The sequence below is a fragment of the Melanotaenia boesemani genome, chromosome 4 (assembly GCF_017639745.1).
Source record: "Melanotaenia boesemani isolate fMelBoe1 chromosome 4, fMelBoe1.pri, whole genome shotgun sequence".
NCBI lineage: Eukaryota > Metazoa > Chordata > Actinopteri > Atheriniformes > Melanotaeniidae > Melanotaenia > Melanotaenia boesemani.
The window spans coordinates 7,404,019-7,427,871 of NC_055685.1; the positions used below are offsets into that span (position 1 = coordinate 7,404,019).

Consider the following 23,853-nt stretch of genomic DNA (forward strand, 5'->3'; position numbering starts at 1 on the left):
CAGGTGTGGTTGTGAAAGACGTCTCACCAGCCTGTAAAGCAGGACATAAAAGAGGAAAAACATCCAGTTTGTTTCACCGTTTCTATGATGTAGTCTCTGAAAAGAAGCCTAACAATTCCAGGTAGAGGTCCTGTAGCCTTTTCTATCTGTTTTCTCTGAGGTAGGATTGTAGGATATGTAGGATTTATTTATTCTTTACTTAGGGGATTTTTGTCCGCTTTACTTTCTTGTTCTATTATTTTATTATGTTGGCATCAAAAGATAGAAATAACTAAAACTTCATGTAATTTTACACAGTGTGTTAGGGAAATGAATTAATGCAAAATAATCGTGATAATTTCTCTGGCAATAATTGTACCAACAAAATCTGTAATGCTGACATCTGTGACACACGGGAAATGGTTGTTGTGGTCTCACCTGCATGAAACTGCAGCATCACCCTCACAAATATTCAGCGCAACATCAACATCAGCGAAGTCATCCTGCAGCTCTAAGAACTCACATGTTCCTAAACATGGACCCTCAATCTGGACCCATCCAACAACAGAAACCTGCAGGTCCACATGACGAGAAGCAGCATGAATCCTAACGGACTCAGAGGTCAGTGAGTAGTTGGTTCTGGTCGGGCGAGGAAAGTGAACCTGGGGAATCACTCTCCCCCCCCGCCCGCCCTCAGACTAAGGGATTTAAACAGTACACAGAGCAGAATCTGATCTTCTGGCTTTACATCAGAACCTCCTGGCTTCTTTGCTGGTCCACATCCAGGATCTGGTCCACACACACTTTATTTTTGGCCCTGTGGTTTATGGTCCAATTCGTTGGGTTTGAGGTCTGCAGGAGTGTCTCTCAGGGGAGGAGGGCCTCTCCCTCCTCTGCCCAGAGGAGGTCCAGAACCTCAGCTTGCCTCAGCTCCCGCTGGTGGATCCTCCGCAGACGCAGGATGTAGAGCAGGATGGCCAGGATCACCACCAGGATGCAGAGCGAGAACAGGTGGTGGTTGTAGACGAAGGAGGGGCGCAACCAGCTGGGGTGGTTCTGTCGCAGAGTTTCCTGCTGCAGGTCCCTGAAGAGGCGTGGACAGACAGACACACGATCAGCATAAGCTAAAAAAAGTCAGTGTTTGATAGACAGACCTGGTAGCTGATTAACATGTGCATGCAGTCAGGAGATTTTAGAGGAACTTGATGAAATGCGAGACTTCTCTTCCTGCCTCATAATCAGATAAAAATACCTTCTAATTGATGTTACTGGGTCGGAAAGATCCTGAAAGAATGTGAACTTATGTTTTGTTTCCTCTGTAAAATGAAACTTTCATATGAAAAATATTCCCCTGAAAAATGTAAATATTGTGATTTTCTCCTGAACAAATCCAGAGGTTGAACAGCCACTCAGTGTGTGCAGAGCGGTACATGTTAGAGAACGAGTTACCTGAGAGGCAGGAAGCGGGTTTTAAACAGGATGGCCCCCAGAGTCCACTGGACCTCTTTGTCAAAAACCAGCTGGGCGGTTTTCAGGCTCAGGTAGTCAACAGGGAAACGGAAACCAGAGTGCAAAACTTTATACATCCAGGCAGACTTAAAGCACTGGTACCTGGGAGAAGGAGCAGAATAATGAAGGGGAGGGAACAAGCTGAAAAACTGAGTTCTGTCCTGATGCTGTTTCCTCAGATCTGAGCTGCAGGTTGCAGATTTGACTGAACAGCGCCTCCCTGTGGACAACCTGCTTACACCTGAAAAACTTCTTCCAACTTCCCGTAATTAGTGAAAAAGAAGAGATTGTGTTGTGTGTGTTTTTCTGGTAATATACAGAGGATTGACCGGGTAACCAGCGCCACCTACAGACAGCTATGGTTCTCTGATCACAGTCGGAAAGGGGAGCTTACTTCAGTCTGCTGATGTCGGCCTGCTGGGAGAACAGCTGGCTGTCCAGACGCTGTTTCAGTGTTGACCACTTGGTGGCGCAGTAGTCCTGTTAAATAAACCAAAAGCAGCTGTTACAGTTACTGAGAAAACACAGATTAAATCTAAAATGAAACAGATTTTACATTTCAGAGACCAGCTCCAGTTTTAGGTAGCTCACAATTCTAGTTATTCTTGGATTAATTATTTTCCCAAAACTATAAATGTGTAAAACCACATGAACACTTCATATAGGTCTTTAAGTTTTATTTATTTTATCTTTTGATACCAACATAATAAAATAATATTAGTTATTTAACCAATTTAACCTTTACTTTGTGGCACAAAGCTGCTGGTGCAGGTGGTGAAACACGATGGATGTATTTTGTTTTTTATGACATGCTTACAGGCTGGTGAGCTGTCCTTCATAATGACATGAACATTTTTTCTGTAACCAAAGAAATCTGACAAGATTGATTTAATCCTTTTGTTTGAAGGGAACAACTCTTCCCCTGCCGTACTTTGCCGCTCTAACACGGAACGAAAACAAAGCAACACAAGCAGCAACACACAACATGCCTAGCTTGGAACGGGACGGGTTAGTTCGGTAAACCCTGATCTCTTTTGCGTTTACACAGCCAACTGTACCCTCGCCTGGTATAAGGCGTGTAGTGATATGGATTGTCAGCTGTGTGAAAGCGTGAAATCTTAGTAGTGCAACATCGTCCTTGAATGACAGCAAAGAAGAACAGAACACAGAAACAAAGCAGAGACTGGTGGCCATTCAGCAGTTCTTCTTCTTTCTTCTTGGCATGAAGAAAAAACAACAAAAACGCTGTATGTTTAACACGGAGCTGTTCCTGTTTTGATCTTCACACAGGGAGTCGTGATTCTTCCGGTCAATGGATGGCAGTGTGTTATGCTCCACCCTTTATGGTGGGGTCGGTGAAATTGTGACCCCAACAGAAAGATCCTAAAAGAAGTAGGATGGCTTGGATCGGATATTCTGGCACCCTTCCCAGTTTTCGCATACTGACCCGTACCGTACCGAGCCAGATCCGGTGATGTGAACGGTGCTTAGGTTTTGGTTTTCGGTCCAAGCGTGAGTCAAGTTGCTCTGATCTTCTGATGTGGTTCAGACATGATAACGCAATGATACTGAGGGATCGTAGGATTAACTAATCATGGTACTGTAATTAATAAGGATGTTCCGATACGATACCTGGGGTTTAGGTATCTGCCGATACCGAGTAGTGATCCTAGCAGACGTTAAACTAGAAAACATGAAATTTATATATCAGATTAATCACAGTTTAAAAAGGAATTAATCGTGATTAATCACCAGTCGTGACTGCACCTGAAATATTTCCATTTGTACTGGATCGTATCAACAGAAAGAGCCCGTGCTTACAAATATTAAATGTTTACTAACCTTTACTTGCCTTTTTTTTTCACTTTTCTACATTATATTAATCACTTTAGTTGTAATAACAAATTCAATATTTCATAAAGTCTAGACCTTAAAAAAGGTCTCATTTGTGCCCCCCTTGTCCTGGTCAATGCCAGGAGCAAGAGAGACGTGCTAGCAACAGAAAAGCCGATCAGCTGATCACCGACAGCCGGGGGGGGAGGAAGAGGAGGAGGAGAAGGCATATTGATACAGAACTGCAGGAAAAGTTTTTTTCTTTTTTGCCTTTAAATGAAGGAGTGCAGGTATTGAACCTTCTCAACGTGAAAAGTGTGGGGGATGAGGGAGCGTTAATTTAGTTTATAAAATTAATGCAATTAATTACATAAATGATTTACCGCCGTTAACACATTATTTTTAACAGGCTTAATATTTATTTATATTATTAATGTTTTATTAACACACGAACGAAGATTGCCACAGAACTTTTTAAATTATTGAGTAAATAAACTCGGATCAAAGAATTTCTATTAAAATCTGAGGGATCGTACCGTAAAACAACAGTAACAACAGATAACAGGTAACAGACTACGTAACTTCCTGAATTATGATTCCGTTTCCATGGTATCTGATGGCGTTTAGACAGAAATACTTACTGATACCGATACGCTTTCTTTTGGCAGAAGTATTTCCGATGCTGGTATCGGTATCGGCCCAACACTAGCAATTAATTGCGAAAGTAATCATTGCACTTCTAGTTTGTGTGTGTGTGTATGTGTGTGTGTGTGTGTGTGTGCACCTTGGCAGCTTGGGAGTATTTCTCACTCTTGTACTGTCCTCCGATTCTCAGCACGTCCTCCATGCAGTAGTAGAACTCAGAGAAGCCATAGAACTCACTGTTACTGAAGTTGATTGGAGCCTGAAGGTCAGAACCAAAGTTAGAGCCCAGAACCAAACCCAGAACCAAACCCAGAACTAGAGATGCACAATGTTATCGGCAAGATATCTGTATGGCCAGTATTGGCTTCAAAATTAAATATGGGATATCAGCCAATAAAAAGTTGTAAATTATCGGTATATTGGATATCAGCCAAAAATCCAATATCGTGCATCCCTTCCCAAAACCAAACCCATAACCAAACCTAGAACCAACACAGAACTAAACATCGAACCAAACCCAAATCTGGCCCAGTATCAAACCTCAAACTACACTCAGACCTAAAATAAAAACTAGAACTAAACCCAGATCTTTCAAGTCTGTTCATACCTGGTAGACTCCCCGTGTGGACATGGTGCCGTTGTGGAGACCCAGGAAAGGTCGTACAGCCTCTTGACACCGAGTCCAGTCCCCCTGACCCCTCAGGTACAACGTGCGGTTGTCTCTGATGACTGTGTCCGACATGCCGACGGGTAAACAGGGGTCCAGGTACGGTTTGTCCATGCTCAGACCTGTCTGAGTGCTTAGAAACCTGAAGAAAAACAGAATCAGAAAAGTTCCGCTCACTGAGGTTTACTCTCAAGCCGGAAAAAGTAGTTTGAACTCCGTAGATTTAGAAAGAAATGTGACCATTAACTGGAACAATATTGGTGATTGGAGATTTGACTCTGGGAATGACGTCACATCCCAGCTAAGAGCGTTCTTAATGACAGTCGGAAAATGAGCAAAACCCATATGTACGCCACCAGGAAGCTTTTTGTTCTCTCTCTCTCTCTCTCATTGTCTCTTTACAGAAGTTTATTAGACCAGTATATGGAAATTATCACAAAAGAATATGAAAGACATCCAAGATAAAAATTGTGAATATGTTTTACTGTATGAAAAAGACAGCGGATGTTTTGATGTAGTTTCTCACATGTGCACCTTGTTTTTGTTTAGTGTAGATAGAGTTTATAAAGGTATAAAGTTGGGTGAGGTTTGGGTTGGTGAGTTTGCCCCGACTTCAAAGGGCATTCGCGTTGTATTTCCAACTGGGAACTCAGAAAATCCTACTTCTGAGTACAAATCGAAAGCACTGTAGTAACCATGTAAAAACAAACAACCTGTTCTTGGTGAGCGTGCTGTTGACCAACTGGTCCTTGTAGCGCTGTCGGGCCATGTTTCCTCCAAAGCCCAGGAACGTGGTGACATAGACCCGGTACACGTGCTGCGTTCGCTCCACGTCACAGCCGAGGTTAAACTCTGCGAGGACGCCCTTCCCTGCCTCTTCCTGAAAACAGAGCAAGACTCAAACACACCGCTGCAGACAAAACCGGTGGTCAATGTAAACCTAGCTCATCAGTTGGTCCTCCTTACTTCCTGTGGTGAGCTGAAGGTGATGGCGCCGGGCACCTCATAGGCAATCTGAAGGGAGGCTCCTCCCATATCCATGATACCGACTGTGCGGCGCCGGCTGATTGCCGGCTGGTTCTCAGACCCCGTTTCCACCTCGACTGTGGCGTCCTCTGTAATGATACCAAAAATTTGGAGATTTCTATTAAGCACACTTTGGTTCCACACTCAAACATTAGCACCACATCTTCCAACGCACCTTCATCATCAGCATGATCAAAGTGGCCCAGGACGAAGTTGATGCCAATCCACGCGTACACACCTAGAAAAACAGGACATTAATAAACCAATGTATTTTTATTGCACCAATTATAAACAAACTATGTGGTGACAATTTTTAGTGAAAAATTAAACTTTAAATTAGAATAGATGATAAATAATGCAAAAAATACATTTATCATTAAGTTTTCAGAAGTTGATAAAAATTATGGGGCTACAAAAGATGCTAAATTAAGAGCCGTTCAGGAGCCAAAAAAGCCGAACATCCCGTCACTAGTACAGTTGTAATGGATGCTACCGTGGAGAGCGATGTCGAGAGAAAGGAAAAATGGATGAAAAGACAACCTAAAAATATTTAGAACAGCAAAAAAATAATAAAATTTAATTCTTCAGTCAATATTTGTTTTTTAAGTTTAATTTTATTGAGTGTAATTTGTTTTTTAATTAGGGGTCTGCAACATGTCACAACATTTTAAAATTTTTAAGTATTTATGTCCTCACTCTTCATTAACAAACATTACTATCTGACGGTAAGCCAGTGCAGCATCGGCGAGCAGCAGCTTTGTACATTTCATTTTCAGCCTGGTCATAAAACAGAGGCGACCATCTCCTGCTCTGAATGCTGCTGCTGCTGCGTGAGGACCAGGCCTTTTCTAAATGCTTTGGACGGGGGAGGGGTCTGCCCAGCACTCATTGAAGAGTAAACTATACGCTCTTTCAAGTTAGTCTCCAAAAGTCTCCAATATCACCAGAAAAGTTGTTAGATTTGTCGCTAGACGCTTTTTTGAAAAAAGTTGGCATAACTAGTACAACTAGCTGCCGACTGTAAAAGGTGACCCTTGTTATTTAGGCAGCTCAATAAGGCTTGGGCTTGCATTGGCCCCCTGGTGACTGGCAGACTACTGGTTGAGAATGGTGTGATCAGAGATGCAGCAAAGCCGCAGTTTGAATGTAAATATCGTTGATGATCCGGTTTATTTAATTGTGGCCACCAAAATTGTGATCACGATCAAAATCTGATTAATTGTGCAGCCCTAATACCCACATAAACAAAAATCAACATTACGCTCACCTTCCTGTTTCCCTGAGATGACTTCAGCATGTGAGGGGGAAAACAGGAAGTCAAAGTCCAGAGGAACATCAGTGACCAGGTCCTCCAAGATGGCCGCCTGTTGGCTGCACATAGAGGAACAGCATGAACAAGACAAAGTTTGGAGACAAAAGCATGAAGATACAGTAAGTTTACTGAAAGAGGAACAAAGGCTGAGTTTACATCAACAATCACACAGAAAATCAGAAACAGATCACAGTTTTCTCAGAACAGCCATTTTGTAAAAAACACATTGAAACAACGCCGGGTGACAAAGCGATCCTCCGCTACCTGTTGGACAGCAGCCGCATCCCGGCAGTACAGAGCATGTAGAGCGGTGTCCCTTTGTGTTTGGCCTTCGGGATGTGAGCAGCAGCAAAGCTGAGGAGAGGCTGCAGGTAGTCACTGGCCTGGGTCGGCATGTTCGCCAGAGTGGAGATACCTGAGAGAAAACATCCAGGAGTCAAACTGAGTACAAATATGCAAAATAACGCAGTTTTTGTTTCTGAAAAAAGGGGTAGGGGAAAAACAAGTGAACCAAACTAATTCATCAGTTGAAACGTCCTCTTCATCAGGTCCATCCGTTCAATGAGTCATTAACACAAATATCTAATCAGCTAATGACGTGGCAGCAACTCAAAAAAATTAGTCATGGTCAGGATGACTTTCTGTAGTTCAAACTGAGCATCAGCATGAGGAAGAAAGGGGATTTAAATTACTTTGAACGTGGCATGGTTGTTGGCCTGACTATCCTCCAACTACAAGGGCGGTTTGTATAATTTTGTCTCAAAAGAAAGCTGAGATGGGTTACTACAGAAATGTCAGAATCAAGATATACGTTACTGTGTCAGAGTACACAGTAACATATATACCTGGAACACAGAAAATGTAAATGGCTATATCTCCTAAAAGAAAACTGTAATGAAAGGTATTCTTTTATTTTAAAACTTCTTGGCTTCTATTGGTTGTTAGAGTCACATGGGCAGGGTCACAGGTCAGATCGCACATCTTTTGTTGTCCAGAGCATCTCTCCTTTAATCTGGCGCATCCATCACCGTTGAGCCTTGAGCCCTTTGTTTGTGAGTTTATACATTTAAACTGTTTATAGTTGTGGATATTGATAGCTTATTTTATACTGTTCAGCTAATAGTAATAGTCCTATTTTTATTGTTTGTTGCAAGTAGCTCTATATTTTAAGCTAACAGTGCAATTTACCCTTTTCTGTATAAAAACAGCTTTTTGTGTTAATTTTTAGTTTCACAAGAAATAAAGTCTGACTTTGTAAGGCAACTGAGGAAGACAAACAGTAAAGCCTCAACTTAGGGCAGGGCGATTAATTGAATTTTAATCTGGATTTTCAACGATCATAAAAATGAAATGATACGATTATTTGCTCCTTCTCATTTTACTCTTATGTTGTTTTCAGTTGCAAATCGAGCACCACCAGCATTGCAGCGCTCTGCTGCAGACTCCTCCCACAGCCCCAACCGCTTTGGTTTAATTCAATGTGAGTTGCCAACACCTCTCAAATTAGACTGAAGAGTCGCGACTAAATGATCAACCAGCTCCCAATGACACAAAGATAATAACAAATGTTACACCATGGTCTGGGTGAACACTCGATTCCGATTGGCTGGAGGGTGTCCATTAAAAAGTGATAATGGACACCTATAAAAGTAGTTCCTGCCAAATAGCCTTATTGCTGTAAATTATTGTGCTGACTAAACGGTAGTAAGTAACCGTGGCAACAGAAACTCAGACTCCGGGGTGCAGACACTCCAGATCAGAGCAGCCTGCAGGCTTTTATTACACATGTAAGAAACTATCTGTGGACTTTGACTGTTTGAAACAAAATGTTGCATCATCCTCTGGACACACACAAGCTGTAAGAGCTGCACCCGCCCTCTGAAATGTGTGCGTCATGTACCATAACTATGGCTGATCGAGCTGTAGGTTCTGTGTCAGAGCACAGATAAATAAATTTCAGCAAGATGGCGGACGCTGTTTGTTTGTAGGCCTATAAAAGCCACAGTAAACTTAATAAATGAATCATCAGTAATCCTAAAGTAATCTAAGTGTCAGTCAGTCCATTCACGTATGAAATGTTCATTTTAATTTAACCAACTTTAATAAATGAAACACTAAAACTGATTTATGAGTTAAACTCCTAGCTAGCTAACTAGCATTTAGCCGAGGCTAGCTGAGCTAGCTAGCAGTACTAATTACAATCTCTCTCTCTCTCTCTTTCTCTCCACATCACGCGCCAGTGTCCCACCTCTGACTGTCTCTCTTCCTCCGTTTTTCTGAACCGCTACGGTAACTTCTTCCTGAGGCCATGACGCCGTTTTCCTTTTATCTCCTCACTAACAGGAAAGATGGCGACCTGTCAATCATCCCGATCCTGCACGCAAGGCAAATTTATTTGTATAGCACATTTCATGTCCAAGACAATTCAAAGTGCTTTACATAAAAGCATTACAGTGGGGCACAAGAAGTAATAACAAGTGCATTAAAAACAGATTTTAAAAAGAAAATAAAAAAATTAAATAAAACCAGAACAAAAGAAAAAGGAAGACAAAGATATAGAACATAATAAAATAATAGTCAAATAATTTGTTAAATGATGGAATTGTGACAGAAAGAAATAAAGTTGGGTTGTTATTCTGGTTTGTAGGTGTAGGAGCCATTTAGCGCATCATTTATATAAGAGGAACTTTAGCTTTACCCAGCAGGTGTTTACCCTGAAAGGGAAATTACTTTTTGACCGCACCACACTACACTATACTTTGCCAAACAGACGCAGCATTTTGTGTATTACTCGCTGCACTGGAGAATAGAGATATTGTTTTGGCAGAAGGAAAAAGATGGTTATTAAATCAACATTTTATCACAAAGAACAGTGTTTGCAGGTTTTCATTCACCAACCGGAGGTAAAGGGTGAGTCAAGCTCATTCGCATCGGAGTAGAGCATCTCAGTGCCTTCAAGCATTGACTTCGCCTCTACAGTGGGGTTATTTTGTTCTAATTGTGCATGTTATAATATGGCTACAAAGACAATATGTGCAGTGTTGTTGTGTTTTATCTTGTTTTATCTTGCAAGGTGACATTGAATGTCAAGAAAGGTATCCACAAAAAATGTATTATTATTATTATTATTATTATTATTATTATTATTATTATCATAGTGGAATACTGGACTGTAAACTGGACAGTGTCAGCAGCTTGATAAGTTGATTTGTTTAAAATAAGCCCATGCCAAAATTTCTCCTCCCCCCCTCCAACTTTATCTGCTGTCAACAGGTTCTGGACTCTGGTATCCGCTACATCTGCCTCATCCCAATGGCCTGTCTTCATTACTGGTTAGATATGCAGGTCTATGTTCTAACTGTTGCCATTAACATGCTAACTACTCATGGGAATCAGTGGCGTCTCACTTGAGAGGCGTTTTTGTCAGTGTTTAAACTTTCAAATCTCTCTTTAGACTGATGTACCACCATGAGACCTGAGCAAGACCCAAAGAAACCTAAGGCCAGGTGGGAGAGTCAGTCATCTGCTATAACTGATAGTTATCTAAATCAGAAATGTGATCAGAGTATAACAGTTGGGAAAATAGACTTTAATGTGAAAAAATAAATAATAAAAGTGTTTTTCAATTTTATTCTTTTTTCTTTAAATGTTAATTGCATACTAAGTAAATTATTTCTGTAAATTAGGTTTAAATTCTCTGGTGAGATGAGATGTTGAGGTGATGTGCTGCCATTCCAAGAGTTTAGTTTTTCTAAACTATTTTAAACTGCTGGCTAAGGACAAATGTAGAGTAAATATAGTAAGATTTCAGTACAGTATTACAGTATTACAGTACGGTAATTCATGTAGGTGGAAATGACACCCAGTTATACCAATCAGAAACATTAATGTTGTTTTGATGTGGAACTTTGCCAAAACCATGTCAGACTCTGTAGTTTTCTCTGGACCCTTCCAGATCTGACCAGTAATGATGGTTTAGTGACATGTTGTTCAACCGCTGGTTTTCTAGGTGAGGTCCAGAAGACAACGTGGACTTTATAGATGACAAAAAAAAAAACCTTCTGGGTAAAACCTGCTTGTACTAGAAGAGACGGCATTTACTTTGCAGAGCTGTGATAGAAACAGAGGATTGACATGTGGGTTAAAATATGAAAACCTCACAAAAATCTAAATACATCTGACAGAACAAAAAATAAAACCATTAAATGTGATTTGCTGAATATCGGATCTCTCTCATCTAAGTCGTTGTTAGTCAATGATCATCATATTGATTTATTTAGTCTTACAGAAACCTGGCTGCAGCAGGATCATGTTAGTACTGATTAATCTATTCCACCTAATTATTTAAATTTCCATGTTCCTAGAACTACAGGCCAAGAAGGAGGTGTGGCAGCCATCTTCCAATCAGGGTTATTGATCAGTCTTAGACCTAAGATTAGTTATAATTCCTTTGAATCAGCCTGTCTCACCCAAAATGGGAAACTGAGAAGCCACTTCTGCTAGCTGTGGTGTATTGTCCGCCTGGACGTTAGCAGAGTTGAGCAGAAGATGTCTGACTATGTCAGACCAGTTTCCAGGTTCAGTGGGAGGAGCTGAGAATAAAAAACAGTCAGCAGACACAAAAGAAAAACAAGCTACTTTTAACTATTGTATTTAAATGTTTAGGAAGGAAATAAATGTAGTTCTCCCATGCTCAACCAACGTGAAATCATCATGAACCGATTGGTAAGATGTGTTTGCACAAATTCAAAGTAAAAGTCAAACAGTTTGAACACAGAACAAACAAAAGGTGGTGGGGGCTGCTGGCTCTGTGGGTGCTGGGGGGGGGGGATGCTTGGGGCTCGCTGTCCTCTGGTCCGCCTGGGGTGTCCCCCACGGGGCATGGTGGGTGGGTTATGTGTGATTTGACTATGTGATAGTGAGTGCTTGTGGGTACGACATAGGGGAGGGTGTAAGTGTGGGGCTATACCGGGTGGAGATTGGAGTAGGTGGAGGGTGGGGGGAGGGGGTCGATGGTGCCCTGGTTCCAGGGGTGTGCAGCTGGAACATTGGGGTGTGTGCTGGCCTGCGCCGGGTGGTTGTCTGGGGGGCTATTACCGCAGCTGTTACACGTTATGTAGCCAAATGCATGATACCCCTTAATAGCACTGATCTCGAATGACGTCACATTTACCCATCAATATTCATGAGCTCCGGCAACAGCGCGAGTTCGGACAAACAAAGAGTTAGCTTACAATGGCGACACCTAGTGTACGTGTAGTTTTGGAAGAAAAAGACGTCCCGGGAGCTTCATTTCAGTACAGTTCAATCAATAAACACAGTGTTGTTGAACTTAAACGTTGGTTGACATGTAGAGGCCTCAAAGTGAGCGGAAAGAAAGCTTTATTAGTTGAAAGGTAAGCTGTTTTTAAGCTAGCTCTCGCTCAGTTATTAGTGTTGTATGCGGTGTAACTAGTGTGTTTCACATTTCAGCAGACCTAAACACACTTTAGCCACCAAAATGTAGTAAGAATGTTATAGTAGGAATTTATTTTAAATCTAGGCTATTACCCATCATTAACTCTGACAGTGCAACCCTAACTTGTTAAGGAGCTAAACGTGATATTAAATCAGTTACAGAAGTTAACTCCACTGTCCGAAAAAGTGGCCTGCCACTACCAATAAAATTGTTTTGAGTTATTTTATGGCCAAATAGTCTTTTTCTTATATTTGCCCCTTTCTCCCTTGTTTAAAACTGTGGCCTTCTATTGCTTGTTGTACTAACAAAACTTAACACTGAACAAATAATTATTATGGAAATGGATAGGAATGGAAAACAAATCTTTTTGTGAACAAAAGATGACTTGTTTTGAACGTCATCTTCATTGATGCATTACATGCAAATCAATTTTCCTTTTTTCTACATCGATTTTCATTTAAACCAGTTTGAATTGATTTTAAATCAATTTTCGATTGTTTCCTTACATCCCTAGCAATCAATGAGTCATTCGGTTTTATGGACTTACCCCTTATACCACATAATATACTATGTAAAAACCATTCTTCTTAGACATATTAAAATAATATCAGGTATAGCTCCTTTATGAATTATAAATACAAAGGCAAGATATATTTATTTTCAGAGACATTGTTCTGTTTGATTATTAGATAAATACATTACTCCATGCATTGTGTTTGTACAGATGCCAGCATGCTGTGGATCAAAAATTACCAATTGATCCAGCTGTAGACGGTGGTGCATGGTATAACATCAAAGCTGCATCACAGCGAGGGTCAAGTCCAGCAAATGAGGATCTTCAACCAAAGGATGGAAACTGGAAAGATTTTCCTCAAAGCGGCATACCGGTTTGCTTCAATTCTGGACATATTTATCACCACATCATAGAATCAGTGCAAGAAAATAGTGATGTGGAAGATGAAGGATTACACTGTCAAACAACAAAACCATTGAGAAGAGGAAGACAGTTGTTTGAGAGTCAAAATGTGACCATGATGCAGGATTTATATCAAGGTAACCAGTATCATGTTAAAGCAAAAGTTCTTGGAAGCATGCGAAAGATCACATACAATGTTGTGATAGTTCTCTCCACGAACACTGGGTTTGTGCAAAATGCTTCCTGTGAGTGTAAGGCTTCCTCACTTGGGCGCTGTAGTCATGTGGCTGCAGTTCTCTTTGCAATAGATGACTGTAAGAACTCCAGAAGTGATGAATCCTGTACAAGCAAACCATGCACCTGGAATGTTGGCAGGAAGGTGGGCAAAAACCCAAAGTCCATCACAGATGCTCAGTATCCAAACAGAAAGCGGAAGATGTCTGCTGTAATAAACTTTGACCCTAGGCCTACTTCTTTGCGGAGGACATCGCTAACACATGTGGAGATGAACAATTTTGTGAGAGATCTACAAACTGCAAGTTCTCCTCAGGGTAGTATGTGGGAGACCATCATCCCCATGCATTATGACAACTACACCCTCTCCATTGATGAAACAGGCTTGTTACAACAAAAGGTGGGCATAATTTGCCAAAATCTGATGCCCAGTGTGAGTGGTATCACAGAACTATGTTCTGTACAGGGGGATGAGACTTGGTTTGCTGAGCGCAGACTTAGGGTAACTGCATCTATAGCCAAATCAGTAGTAACAGCTTCAAGTGACTGTGTTAGAGCAAACCTGGTGAAAAGAAAGCTATGGGAACCACCTGTGAAAGCTGTTAGTCTGGAGTATGGCCATGTAAATGAGGCTAAGGCAAGGCAAAGCTTTGTGGAGAAATTCCCGAACATGACAGTTAGAGAGACTGGACTGTGGGTAAACTCTGAGTATCCCTACCTTGCTGCCTCACCAGATGGCCTGTTGCATGACAGAGACTTGGACAGTCACGGGGTGTTGGAAATAAAATGCCCCATATCACTGAAAGAAGCACATCCAAAAGACTTCTACACAGCACTGAGCAAGAAACAGCTGGCAGGTTTCTGTTTGAAGGTAGATGGGGATGAGGTAACCATGAGTAAAAAACATGAGTACTATTACCAGGTGCAGATGCAAATGGGCGTTTTACAGAGAGAGTGGTCCTACTTTGTTATTTGGAGCCCAAAAGGAATGATAGTTAAAAAAATATTGTTTGACAAAGATTTCTTTGACGCTATGGTTCCTGTTCTGAGAAACTTCCACTGTAATTACCTGTGCCCAGAGTATGTAGAAATGAGACTTCCTAGACACCTTCCGATTCTGAGTTTGAACTATTGATGCTGAAAGATCACAGTGAACATTATCAGTCACAATAAAAAAAACAAATGCATCTGAAATGTTTTTATTTGAACTTCATTTCTATTACAATTAATTACTTCATGACAGAGTAGTTAATTCAACAGCTCATGTATGAATTAATTCAAGAACTTCACTGCTACCTCACGTTCAACATCTTTCCTGTTACGTTACAAGTGGTTCTTGAAAGTTGACTAAGCAGGCAGCAACAAAAACCATTTGTGAAAATACAGGCTGCAGTGACAGGGGTACAACTTTACTGAGCAATCTAAATTTTTTTATTCTCTCGATGCATCTTTCAACATGGATTCTTACTCTTGCTATCTTTTTAGTGTAAATTTCTTCCTCTGGCGTGAGCCGTTTTCTCCCACTCAAAAATGGTGGGATGTTAAGGTGAACCCCCCTTTCTGCTAAAATTTCCCTTATTGTGAAACCCCGATCAGCTAGAACAAGATCCCCAGCTTCAAGATTATCAAGAAATCCACTTTGCTTTACAATTTCAACATCAGAGATCGACCCTTCGTATGCATCAGATACAAACATAACAGCGCCAGTGGGGGACACACCTACTAAAACTTTATATGTCCCATGACTTTTGTACGATGAGTACAGATTACCCTGTTGCTCAAAATTAGAGGCTTGTTCAACAAAAAATTCAGTACAATCAATAATGGTTCTAATCCCTTTGAATCTCTTAAAACACGAAGGGAGATTTCTGGCAACAATTTCTCGAGATGCAAACATTTGTTTTCTCAATGTGGAAAACTCAAGATACATAAACTGAATCCAAGTGGTGACTATTTTTGAGACTAAACTAACAGAAACTCCAAATCTAAATGCCAAATCCTGATGAAGTAAGCCAGTTCTCAGTCTTATTAGGGTAAGAAATAGTTCATTAATGGGATCCAGTTTTCTTTTGACACCTGGCCTTTTACTTGGAGATATTTCTGACCTTAATGTGCTTTTGTGATATGTTAACTTATCTGTAGAGGGTCCAAGGAAATTCCAGAGAGCCATGAACTGAAGCCATGTCAGACCAGTGTAGAATTTTGCCTGCTTGTCATCATTTCTGACATCATCAACAGAAAAAGTGCTTTTCTGCTGTGCATTTACATCTTGCTCTCTGCACTTTGAGAGTTCATCTTTTTGAATCTTGTTTTCCAGTTTTAACTTAATCAGTTCATCACATGTAGCATCGGTCTGACAGGATTGGTCCATCTTATCAAAGCTATCCGTGATGATTTCAGCTGAAAGATCTGAAAAATATAAATTGAAACAATAAATTTCCATCCTGATAGTGTGAAAAGACACAGATTAAAAATATATTTTTATTCTTAATTTTGAAAAAATATATCACACAACCTGAAACTGAAGAAAGGTCCAGAAGGGCTGTTGCAGCTGTGGTATCATCATTTATGTGAAGATCAGTCGATTCATGTTCTGTCTCGTGGCTACTCGGTGTGCTTGACGATGGAGTGTTGTTGTGGGTCAATCTTTTCCTCTTTCTCTTTGCTTCAGAAACAGCCTCATTTCTTTGGGTAGGAGCTTTCCTTTTGCGGGCTATTTTCTCCACCTAGAAACAGAAAATGAGTTTTATAAGATAATACCTCATTTGGTTTAAAAACACAATCACAAAACAAAACATGACAATAGAACATTGGCTGAGCAAGCTTGGCCTGTTTTATTGACACCCAGCTGACAGGCAGGTCAAAGAAAAATAAATAGTGGCCCATTAGTCTTAATACTTTGGTGGCTTTGAGAGGTAAGGTCTAAAAAGCCTGTGTTACAAAATGTGGAGTGTTCAGCTACTGGATTCCATGACAACTGCCCACAGTAAAGCAAAGTTTATCATCTGTTGTTCATTCTTGTCTCATGAGACTAGTTTGAGCTTCTCATACTCGTATCATTCTGTGATCATTTGTTGCTGAATTACTTCTCCTAAGGTTACCATAGGAGCAAGAGGTAAGCAAAAAAGGGGAAAAGACATTGAGACAAAGGAGGTTGAGTTGAGATAACTACTTGAGCAATACTTGAGAAGTGGGATTAACAGGTGGGATCTCACTAATGTCTCAAATTCATCTGAATCCGAGACATTATAATTAATAATAGTTATAATAGTTCGTCCAGTAATGAAAGACAAAAAGTTGCCTTAAGTTCAGTAAAGAGTGGAGCTGTGCGTAGAGGCAATTGTCTGGACAACCAGCTACGGAAAAAGGATATCATGAACTGTATGAATGACCATTCTGCCGCGGAAAAGGCAAAGAACCTACCTGTCCAGATGTTGTTGTTGCTGGTATTGGGTCTGGATCATCAATTGTTGGCCCTTTTCCACCGAGGAAATGCAGAGAGCAAATGTATGTATCCTTTGTCACATTTTTCTCAGTGAATCTCTCCCGTTTACAAGCTCGTACCCAACGTTGGCATTTCTCTGGTTCTCTTCCGGGCTTTGGAAATGGAATGAAAAAAACTTCCTTCATATGTTCACGGTCACTATATCGCGAGTCACTTCGGCAGACACCGAAGCAGCAGTGTTTAGTTGTTACCATAATGGTTTTGTTAAAGAAATATTCGGATATTCGGAATGCAACTTTGCTCGTACAAACACAGTATACACGCTCTACAGGTTGTTTGTCCGAATCCAATATGGCGGCGGCGCCTGCGCAGTACGCTGTTCTAAAAATAGCATTTTGACGTCATTCGTGATCAGTCCTATACCGTGGACAAAGAGGGCTTTTTGGATCTAATGAAGGAAGTGGACCGGAGATACCAGGTGCCGTCGCGAAACTACTTCTCCCAAGTCGCCATTCCACAGATGTACGAGGCATGTGTTGCGACTGTAAAGGCTGAGCTGCACCAAGTGGACTTTTTCGCCAGCACCACGGACCTATGGTCCAGTCGTACCACTGAACCGTATATGAGCTTTACTGTTCACTTTCTCAACAAAGACTTTGAACTAACAACACGCTGTCTGGAATTTGCATATTTCCCTGAATCCCACACAAGTGAAAACATAGCCAGTGCTCTAAGGGATGTTTTAGCAAACTGGGGCTTGGAAGAAGAGAACCAGGTGTCTATTACAACAGACAACGGCGCTAATGTAGTAAAAGCTACCGAACTCAACAAGTGGGTCAGACTACAGTGCTTTGGCCACCACTTGCATCTGACCATCAGTGAGTGTTAATTGTTTATTTTGTTTAAAGACACACATTTTTAACATTACATTTGTATATTTAACATGTGCTTTTTAACTATAATGTTGTTTTGTTTCATTTGACCGTCAGTTGAGTTAGTAGTAGTGATTTAAATTAATAATGGAGTGTTTTTTCAGCCTAAATTAAATCTCCAATTGTCTGTCTTTTGTTTTTTTCCTTTACAGAGAATGCTGTTAAAGGTGATAAGCACATTACTCGAGCCGTAGGTCTTTGCAAGAGATTAGTAGGCCATTTTTCCCACAGCTGGAAGGAGAAGATGGCACTGAAAAAGGCACAGCAAGAATACCACCTCCCAGAACACGCACTCATCACAGAATGTCCTACAAGGTGGGGATCCAGACAAAACATGATTCAGAGAGTTCTTGAGCAACAGAAGGCCATATGTGATGTTCTATCAGCAGACAGAAAGTCAAGGCATTTAGTTCCCACTTGGCAGGACCTAGAAGTCCTGGAGTCTATTAACCAGGCACTGCAACCACTGCAAGAGTTCACAGACGCCCTCTCTGCTGAAAGATATGCAACTGTTTCATATGTGAAACCTGTACTTCACATGATGAACACCTCCCTTCTTGCTGCCAAGGATGAAGACAGTGACTTAACAAAGAGCATAAAAAAAAGATCCTGGACTACATGAACACAAAGTACGACAACCCAGCGACTTAAGAACTCCTGGACATGGCCTCCTTCGTGGACCCCAGATTCAAAGCTGGCTACATCAAAAGTGACAAGGTGCTCAACATCAAAGCCAGAGTGATGTCTGAAATTGAAGCACTTGTGCCAAAGGTAAATGTTAATTTGTTATCAAGTAAAAAAAAAATCACTGAAAACCTGAACTACATTTTATTTACATATTTTTTTCTATTTTACTATTCTAGGAGCAAAACCCAGGCAGACAAGATGACAGCGTGGATCCATCAGAAGTCATCCAAAAGAAGGCCAAAAAATCCTTGGGCAGTTTCTTCAAAACATCTCCAGCTCCTGCATCTGTGGTATCATCACACTCTGTAGAGGCTGAACTCAACAGCTACCTGGTGTCTCCCACCGTAGACACTGAGGAGAACCCTCTCACTTGGTGGCAACTTCATCAGGTCAACTTCCCACACCTGAGCAAACTAGCTAGAAAATACCTCTGTATACCTGCAAGCAGCTCACCTTCTGAGAGACTTTTCAGTGCATCAGGAAATGTTGTTACATGCCAACGCACTTGTTTAAAACCTACCAAAGTCAACATGCTTGTCTTTCTGGCAAAAAAACTAAAGTAATTGCTTTCAGTGTTAAGCACAAATTGTGGTGAATACAAGTTTACCTGTTACTGTTTACATGCTATTACATTAATGTTGAAAAGATTTTGTTACAGCCTGGGCACTTTATGTTTTCTAAGATTTTTTTTTATTATCCTATTTATTTATTTATTTAATATGCACAGAAAACCAGGCAAGTAAGGCAGTGTTTTGTTTCAAAGAGCAGTATGTTAGAGCTCTTGGTTCAAGATGCTCTTAGATGCAATTACGTCATTGTTACTTATACACATGGTTACATGTGAATAAAATGATTGATTAAGAGCAATGCCTTTTAATTTGTCAGCATGATAACAATTGTGAAGTTTAAATGTTTGCACCACATAATAGTTTAACCTGAATTTTAATTAATTAGATATAAATAGATATAGCCTGCTTATTTTGCCACATAAAAAATGTATTTCTTTGATTAGATAATGGATTTCTTTTAAATTAGTTAAATATCGCAATAATATCGAAATCGCAATATTCAACACCCATATCGCATGTTTTTCCAATATCGTGCAGCCTTCATTTCCACACAAGCAGAGACTTTCTGAGTTTCAGTAGAGCTGGATCCTCCTGACTACGCTCTATTTCACCACGGAAACAGAAAAATAGCAGCATGCAGGTCACTTCACTTGTTGTTTGAGGCTTGTTGTTCCCTCACTGAGGTTTGCTAATAAGTGAGAAGAGCTGCTGAAACATTAAAACAATCATAGTTTAGCCTAAACTCTCATTTCCTCCAACATCAGCTTCATCATCATTTAACAAAGTTCTAATGCATGAACGTCATGACGTTGATGACACAGATACTGGAAAGAAGTGACGTCCAATAACACGCTGGAGAAGTTTAGAACCGAACTACCATCCAGATCACCTGGAAAGACTTTTACTCTCTTTGGCTCCGTTTACTTGATATGAAATATAACAGAATTTAATACATTTAGTCCATGTTTCCATTGTAAACAAGAAGCTGTTTCTGGATGTTTCTGATCCAAAACGTGGCCTCCATGAAGGGAAAATAGGATGTGAACGTCTTTGCATTGATAGCAGAAAGTTCCATCCCATCATACTGTAAATACAGTCGGTCATATCGTCTCTCTTTGAAGCCCAATCTCTGTTCAAACATCAGCTTTTTATTTACACGCAGGCTGGATCACGTTTCATTACTCTAGTAAATATCATCCCTTTTTCCCTCCAAGAAAGTTGCTCTGACATCATTTCTGTCCCTTCTCCAGGTGATATTTAGCAGAAACGTCACGTCATCTTTTCTGACTCTTGTACATGTGCAGAGGTTTGGACTTTCTTTACTAAAGTGAAGCAGGGATGAGTTTCCATGTTGTCCACATAAAAACATGCATGTTAGCTTCATCGATGTCTCTGAACTCTCCATTGGAGTGAGTGAGAGCTTGTTTGTCTCTGTGTTGGTCCTGTGATGGACTGGTGACCTGTCCAGGGTGGAAACTGCCTCTCAGCTGGTAGCAGCAGGGATGGCCTCCACCCCCCCACCACCCTGTGTTGGACTAAGCAGGGACATCAACTGAATGAATGGATGGAAGTGGAGCAGAGACACGTGCTGTGGTCGATGTTTATGGCTGGATTTTTGCTTTATAAAACCAGTTTCCCCTTTCTAGAAAGACCAGTGTGTTCAAACTGGAATTGTTTTATTTTACACACAGATCATGTTTCATTTCTCTAGTAAATATGAGGACGTTTCTTCTTTATTTACTAAAGTTTTATGGGGAAACAGATTCTGGCTGAAGGACAAATACAGTCGACCAGAATTTGAATCCACAAACAAGTTTAGTAGAGAAAAATTAAATCTCCTCATATTTACTAGAATAACCACAGATGAGCTGACATGTGTGTAAACATGAGAAATAAATAAAAACACTGACGTTTGGACTGAAACTGTGTATTATAGTTAGGGGAAACTATATCTGACAAAGGAAAATACTACCAGAAAAATCTACTATTGAAATCCCGTGTAAAGACAGAAACCTGTAAATCTTTACTAGAATAATGAAACATGATCTGAAATATGAACAAAACTAAAGTTGATGTTAGAAAATACTCTGTGTGTTAAAGAAAAGGACTAAACATTTAGTCCAATATAGAAAAAGCTTATTTATTAGAAAAAGAGGTTTTGACTAAGGTAAAAAAGTAAATAAAAAGTTAAGTAGAGCTAATTTAAAATGGTCGAGTTGAACTAAAGCTATTAAATAGCGTGTAGAGTTCTGCTTTCTACATGTTTCATATCAAGTAAACTAACTGAGATTAACAATCATTACAGGTCATCTTGACAGTCGTGTGGTTGTGAACTTCTTCCAGCAGGTTACTGGACTGTTACAGTAAGATTGTCTCAGCGTTTCAGGAGGATACGAGGAACTAAAAACCTCACTGAGGGAACAACATTCAAACAAGGACTGAAGTCACCTACATGTTGTTATTTTTCTGGTGTGGATCCAACTGAATGAGTTCATGTTCCTTCGTCCAGGAGAAACATTTCCTATCAGGAGTAACTACCATGACTCAGCAATACTGCTGATGGAGCCATTGTCCAGCAGCATTTAAAGCGGGAACTGCTCGATTATGAGACAACGTGAACGCGCCATACGCCACGTTTTGTGTAAAAGTAACGTGATATATTATCTCCGTTCCTCTGTACTGCAGACGTAGCTCCTACGTTGGGTTCTGTCTGGGAGGAAACGCGGATACTTTGCGGTTTTAACGAAGAAAAACATGAAAACACAAACTTTTACTACTTTTGTTTTTCACCTCTGATAGAAAACCAGAACAGGCGGATGAGACACGGAGCCTCGAGACCCGTCCTCGTGTCTTTAGTGTCCTCAACACTGACCTGCCGACCGGTGGTGTCAGAGGATGATCCCGCTTTGTTCCTCCTCGTGGGGTTGTGGTCCTGGTTCTGTTCCTCCATTCTGGTTCTTGTCTGAAGAGTCCAGCAGCTCTCCGCTCCGTCTGTAGCCGCCAAAATAAAACAAACCGTCGAACTGGACACCGTGGCGCATGCGCAACTGTTACGCCACTATGCTGCATTCAAGTACACACGACACATGAGAACTCAACTCAATATCCCATCAAGTTCGAGGGAAACCAGAAGATATAAAAATCTAAAACATGGCGGAACCATCGAATAAAAACAAGAGACACTGAACATACTTAATATAATTATTTATAATATCAACAATGATTAAACAGAGGATGTGTTTATCATGTGTGATTCCTACCAGTAACTCTGAAATCCCGTGTTCTCGTTGCTCCGTGAATGCAGCAGCATGGACGGAGCTGATCTCGTTCTCCACTTTGGCTCGTTTGTTTTCCAGCTGCCGCTGATGGTGGAGCTTCTGATGTTGGGAGAAGTTTGCCTTCAGGGTTTTCTGTTGAAATTATTTCTGACAGAAAGTTAGAGGCTTCAGAAAGTTTTTAAGAAGTTGCGACTGTCGATCTGTGACTTTTATCTGAAAACTGTCTGCAGAGCATGAAGCCCAACGATTAAGAAGACATCTTGAGACTCCCATTAAAAGTTACTGGTACCACAAGCAGGAAATAAAACTAAAAATCAGGCATACTGGCTCTGAACTAAACGTGGTGATGAATAAAGTTATTAGTGCAGATTTCTCCCGCCTTTTTATTTTAAAATAAAAAGATAAGGGCTGTAACGCGTTAACTGTTGTAACTAATTTATGTAATTAACTGCGTTAAAATGTACATCACATTTAACGTGCGCATGGCATGACAAGCCCCAAACATCCGTCATCTCTGTTAATACGCCGAATGAAAGCTGAATGAATTATTGCAACAGGAAGGCAAAACCTCCAGCAGAACCCGTCTCAGAGAGGACGGCCATCTGCCTCGACCGGTTGGGTGGAGACGACAGGAAACAGACCATCAGACTCTGCAACGTTTAGCCAGGAAGAGCTGCTGTGGGCTCAGGTTGTGTGTATATTACATACATAGCTGTGATTCTGTAGCTTTAAGAACTGTTTGGACTCAGCAACACTTCTAAAAACTATTGATAGTGAACACATCACTGCAACCACAAAAAAGAAAAACGGGTTCAGACTCCTCCAACATACAAAGCTGGCAATACTCTTGACTTGGTGCTGACCAGAAACTGCTCCACAGCCGACCTGTCTGTCACCCCGCTGCACCTCTCTGACCACTTCCTGGTTAAATTCTCTGTCTTCCTTCCTCATGTCAATCAGGTGGCTCCAAAAATGGTGTCCTACCGCAGAAACTTGAGATCCCTCAGACCTACACAGCTGTCTGATGAGGTTTACTCTACCCTCCCTTCCCACTCAGACTTCTCCTTACTGTCTGTTAATGAGGCTACAGAAACACTCTGCTCCTCTCTCGCCTCCTCTCTGGACAAACTCTGTCCTCTGGTGTCAAAACCAGCCAGACAAAACCCTCCCAGTCCATGGCTCACAGAGGATCTAAGGGATCACAGAGCCGGACTCAGGGCAGGCAGAAAGAAAGTGGCGCAAATCAAAAGAGCACGCTGACTTGTCTGAGTACCAACAAAAACTTGTAACTTTCACATCCAGCCTAAAGGCGGCCAAGATAGCCTTTTATCAGAACAAGATCCGCAATGCTCCCAACACACGA

At 40.9% G+C, this 23,853-nt stretch overlaps 3 protein-coding genes across 5 annotated transcripts; 1 reads left to right on the forward strand and 2 right to left on the reverse strand.

Annotated features, from left to right (window-relative positions):
• Positions 1-711: 711 nt before the first annotated feature.
• LOC121638443 (ectonucleoside triphosphate diphosphohydrolase 4-like) lies at positions 712-22,360 on the reverse strand. Its single transcript, XM_041983247.1, has 11 exons — positions 22,085-22,360; positions 7,236-7,386; positions 6,927-7,030; positions 5,835-5,897; positions 5,600-5,748; positions 5,347-5,513; positions 4,574-4,775; positions 4,106-4,225; positions 1,883-1,968; positions 1,429-1,590; positions 712-1,063 (listed from the first exon to the last, which is right to left on the reverse strand). Exons 2-11 carry the CDS (start codon positions 7,364-7,366, stop codon positions 847-849), a joined length of 1,401 nt encoding a protein of 466 aa, XP_041839181.1. The 5' UTR covers positions 7,367-7,386; positions 22,085-22,360; the 3' UTR covers positions 712-846.
• LOC121638439 lies at positions 5,493-17,686 on the reverse strand. 3 transcript variants are annotated; one of them, XM_041983241.1, is made up of 5 exons: positions 17,003-17,684; positions 16,095-16,305; positions 14,870-15,988; positions 9,171-9,175; positions 5,493-5,503 (listed from the first exon to the last, which is right to left on the reverse strand). In XM_041983241.1, the coding sequence occupies exons 1-3, from the start codon at positions 17,276-17,278 to the stop codon at positions 14,898-14,900; spliced, it is 1,578 nt and encodes a 525-aa protein (XP_041839175.1). In that variant the 5' UTR covers positions 17,279-17,684; the 3' UTR covers positions 5,493-5,503; positions 9,171-9,175; positions 14,870-14,897. The 3 variants fall into 3 exon arrangements, with proteins under 3 accessions (XP_041839175.1, XP_041839176.1, XP_041839174.1); XM_041983242.1 differs by lacking the exons at positions 5,493-5,503; positions 9,171-9,175 and adding an exon at positions 14,596-14,676 and having other exon boundaries at positions 15,326-15,988; positions 17,003-17,686; XM_041983240.1 differs by lacking the exons at positions 5,493-5,503; positions 9,171-9,175 and having other exon boundaries at positions 14,763-15,988.
• LOC121638438 lies at positions 9,760-14,714 on the forward strand. The gene is made up of 4 exons (XM_041983239.1): positions 9,760-9,881; positions 10,245-10,303; positions 10,426-10,477; positions 13,154-14,714. The coding sequence occupies exons 3-4, from the start codon at positions 10,440-10,442 to the stop codon at positions 14,712-14,714; spliced, it is 1,599 nt and encodes a 532-aa protein (XP_041839173.1). The 5' UTR covers positions 9,760-9,881; positions 10,245-10,303; positions 10,426-10,439.
• Positions 22,361-23,853: the final 1,493 nt, after the last annotated feature.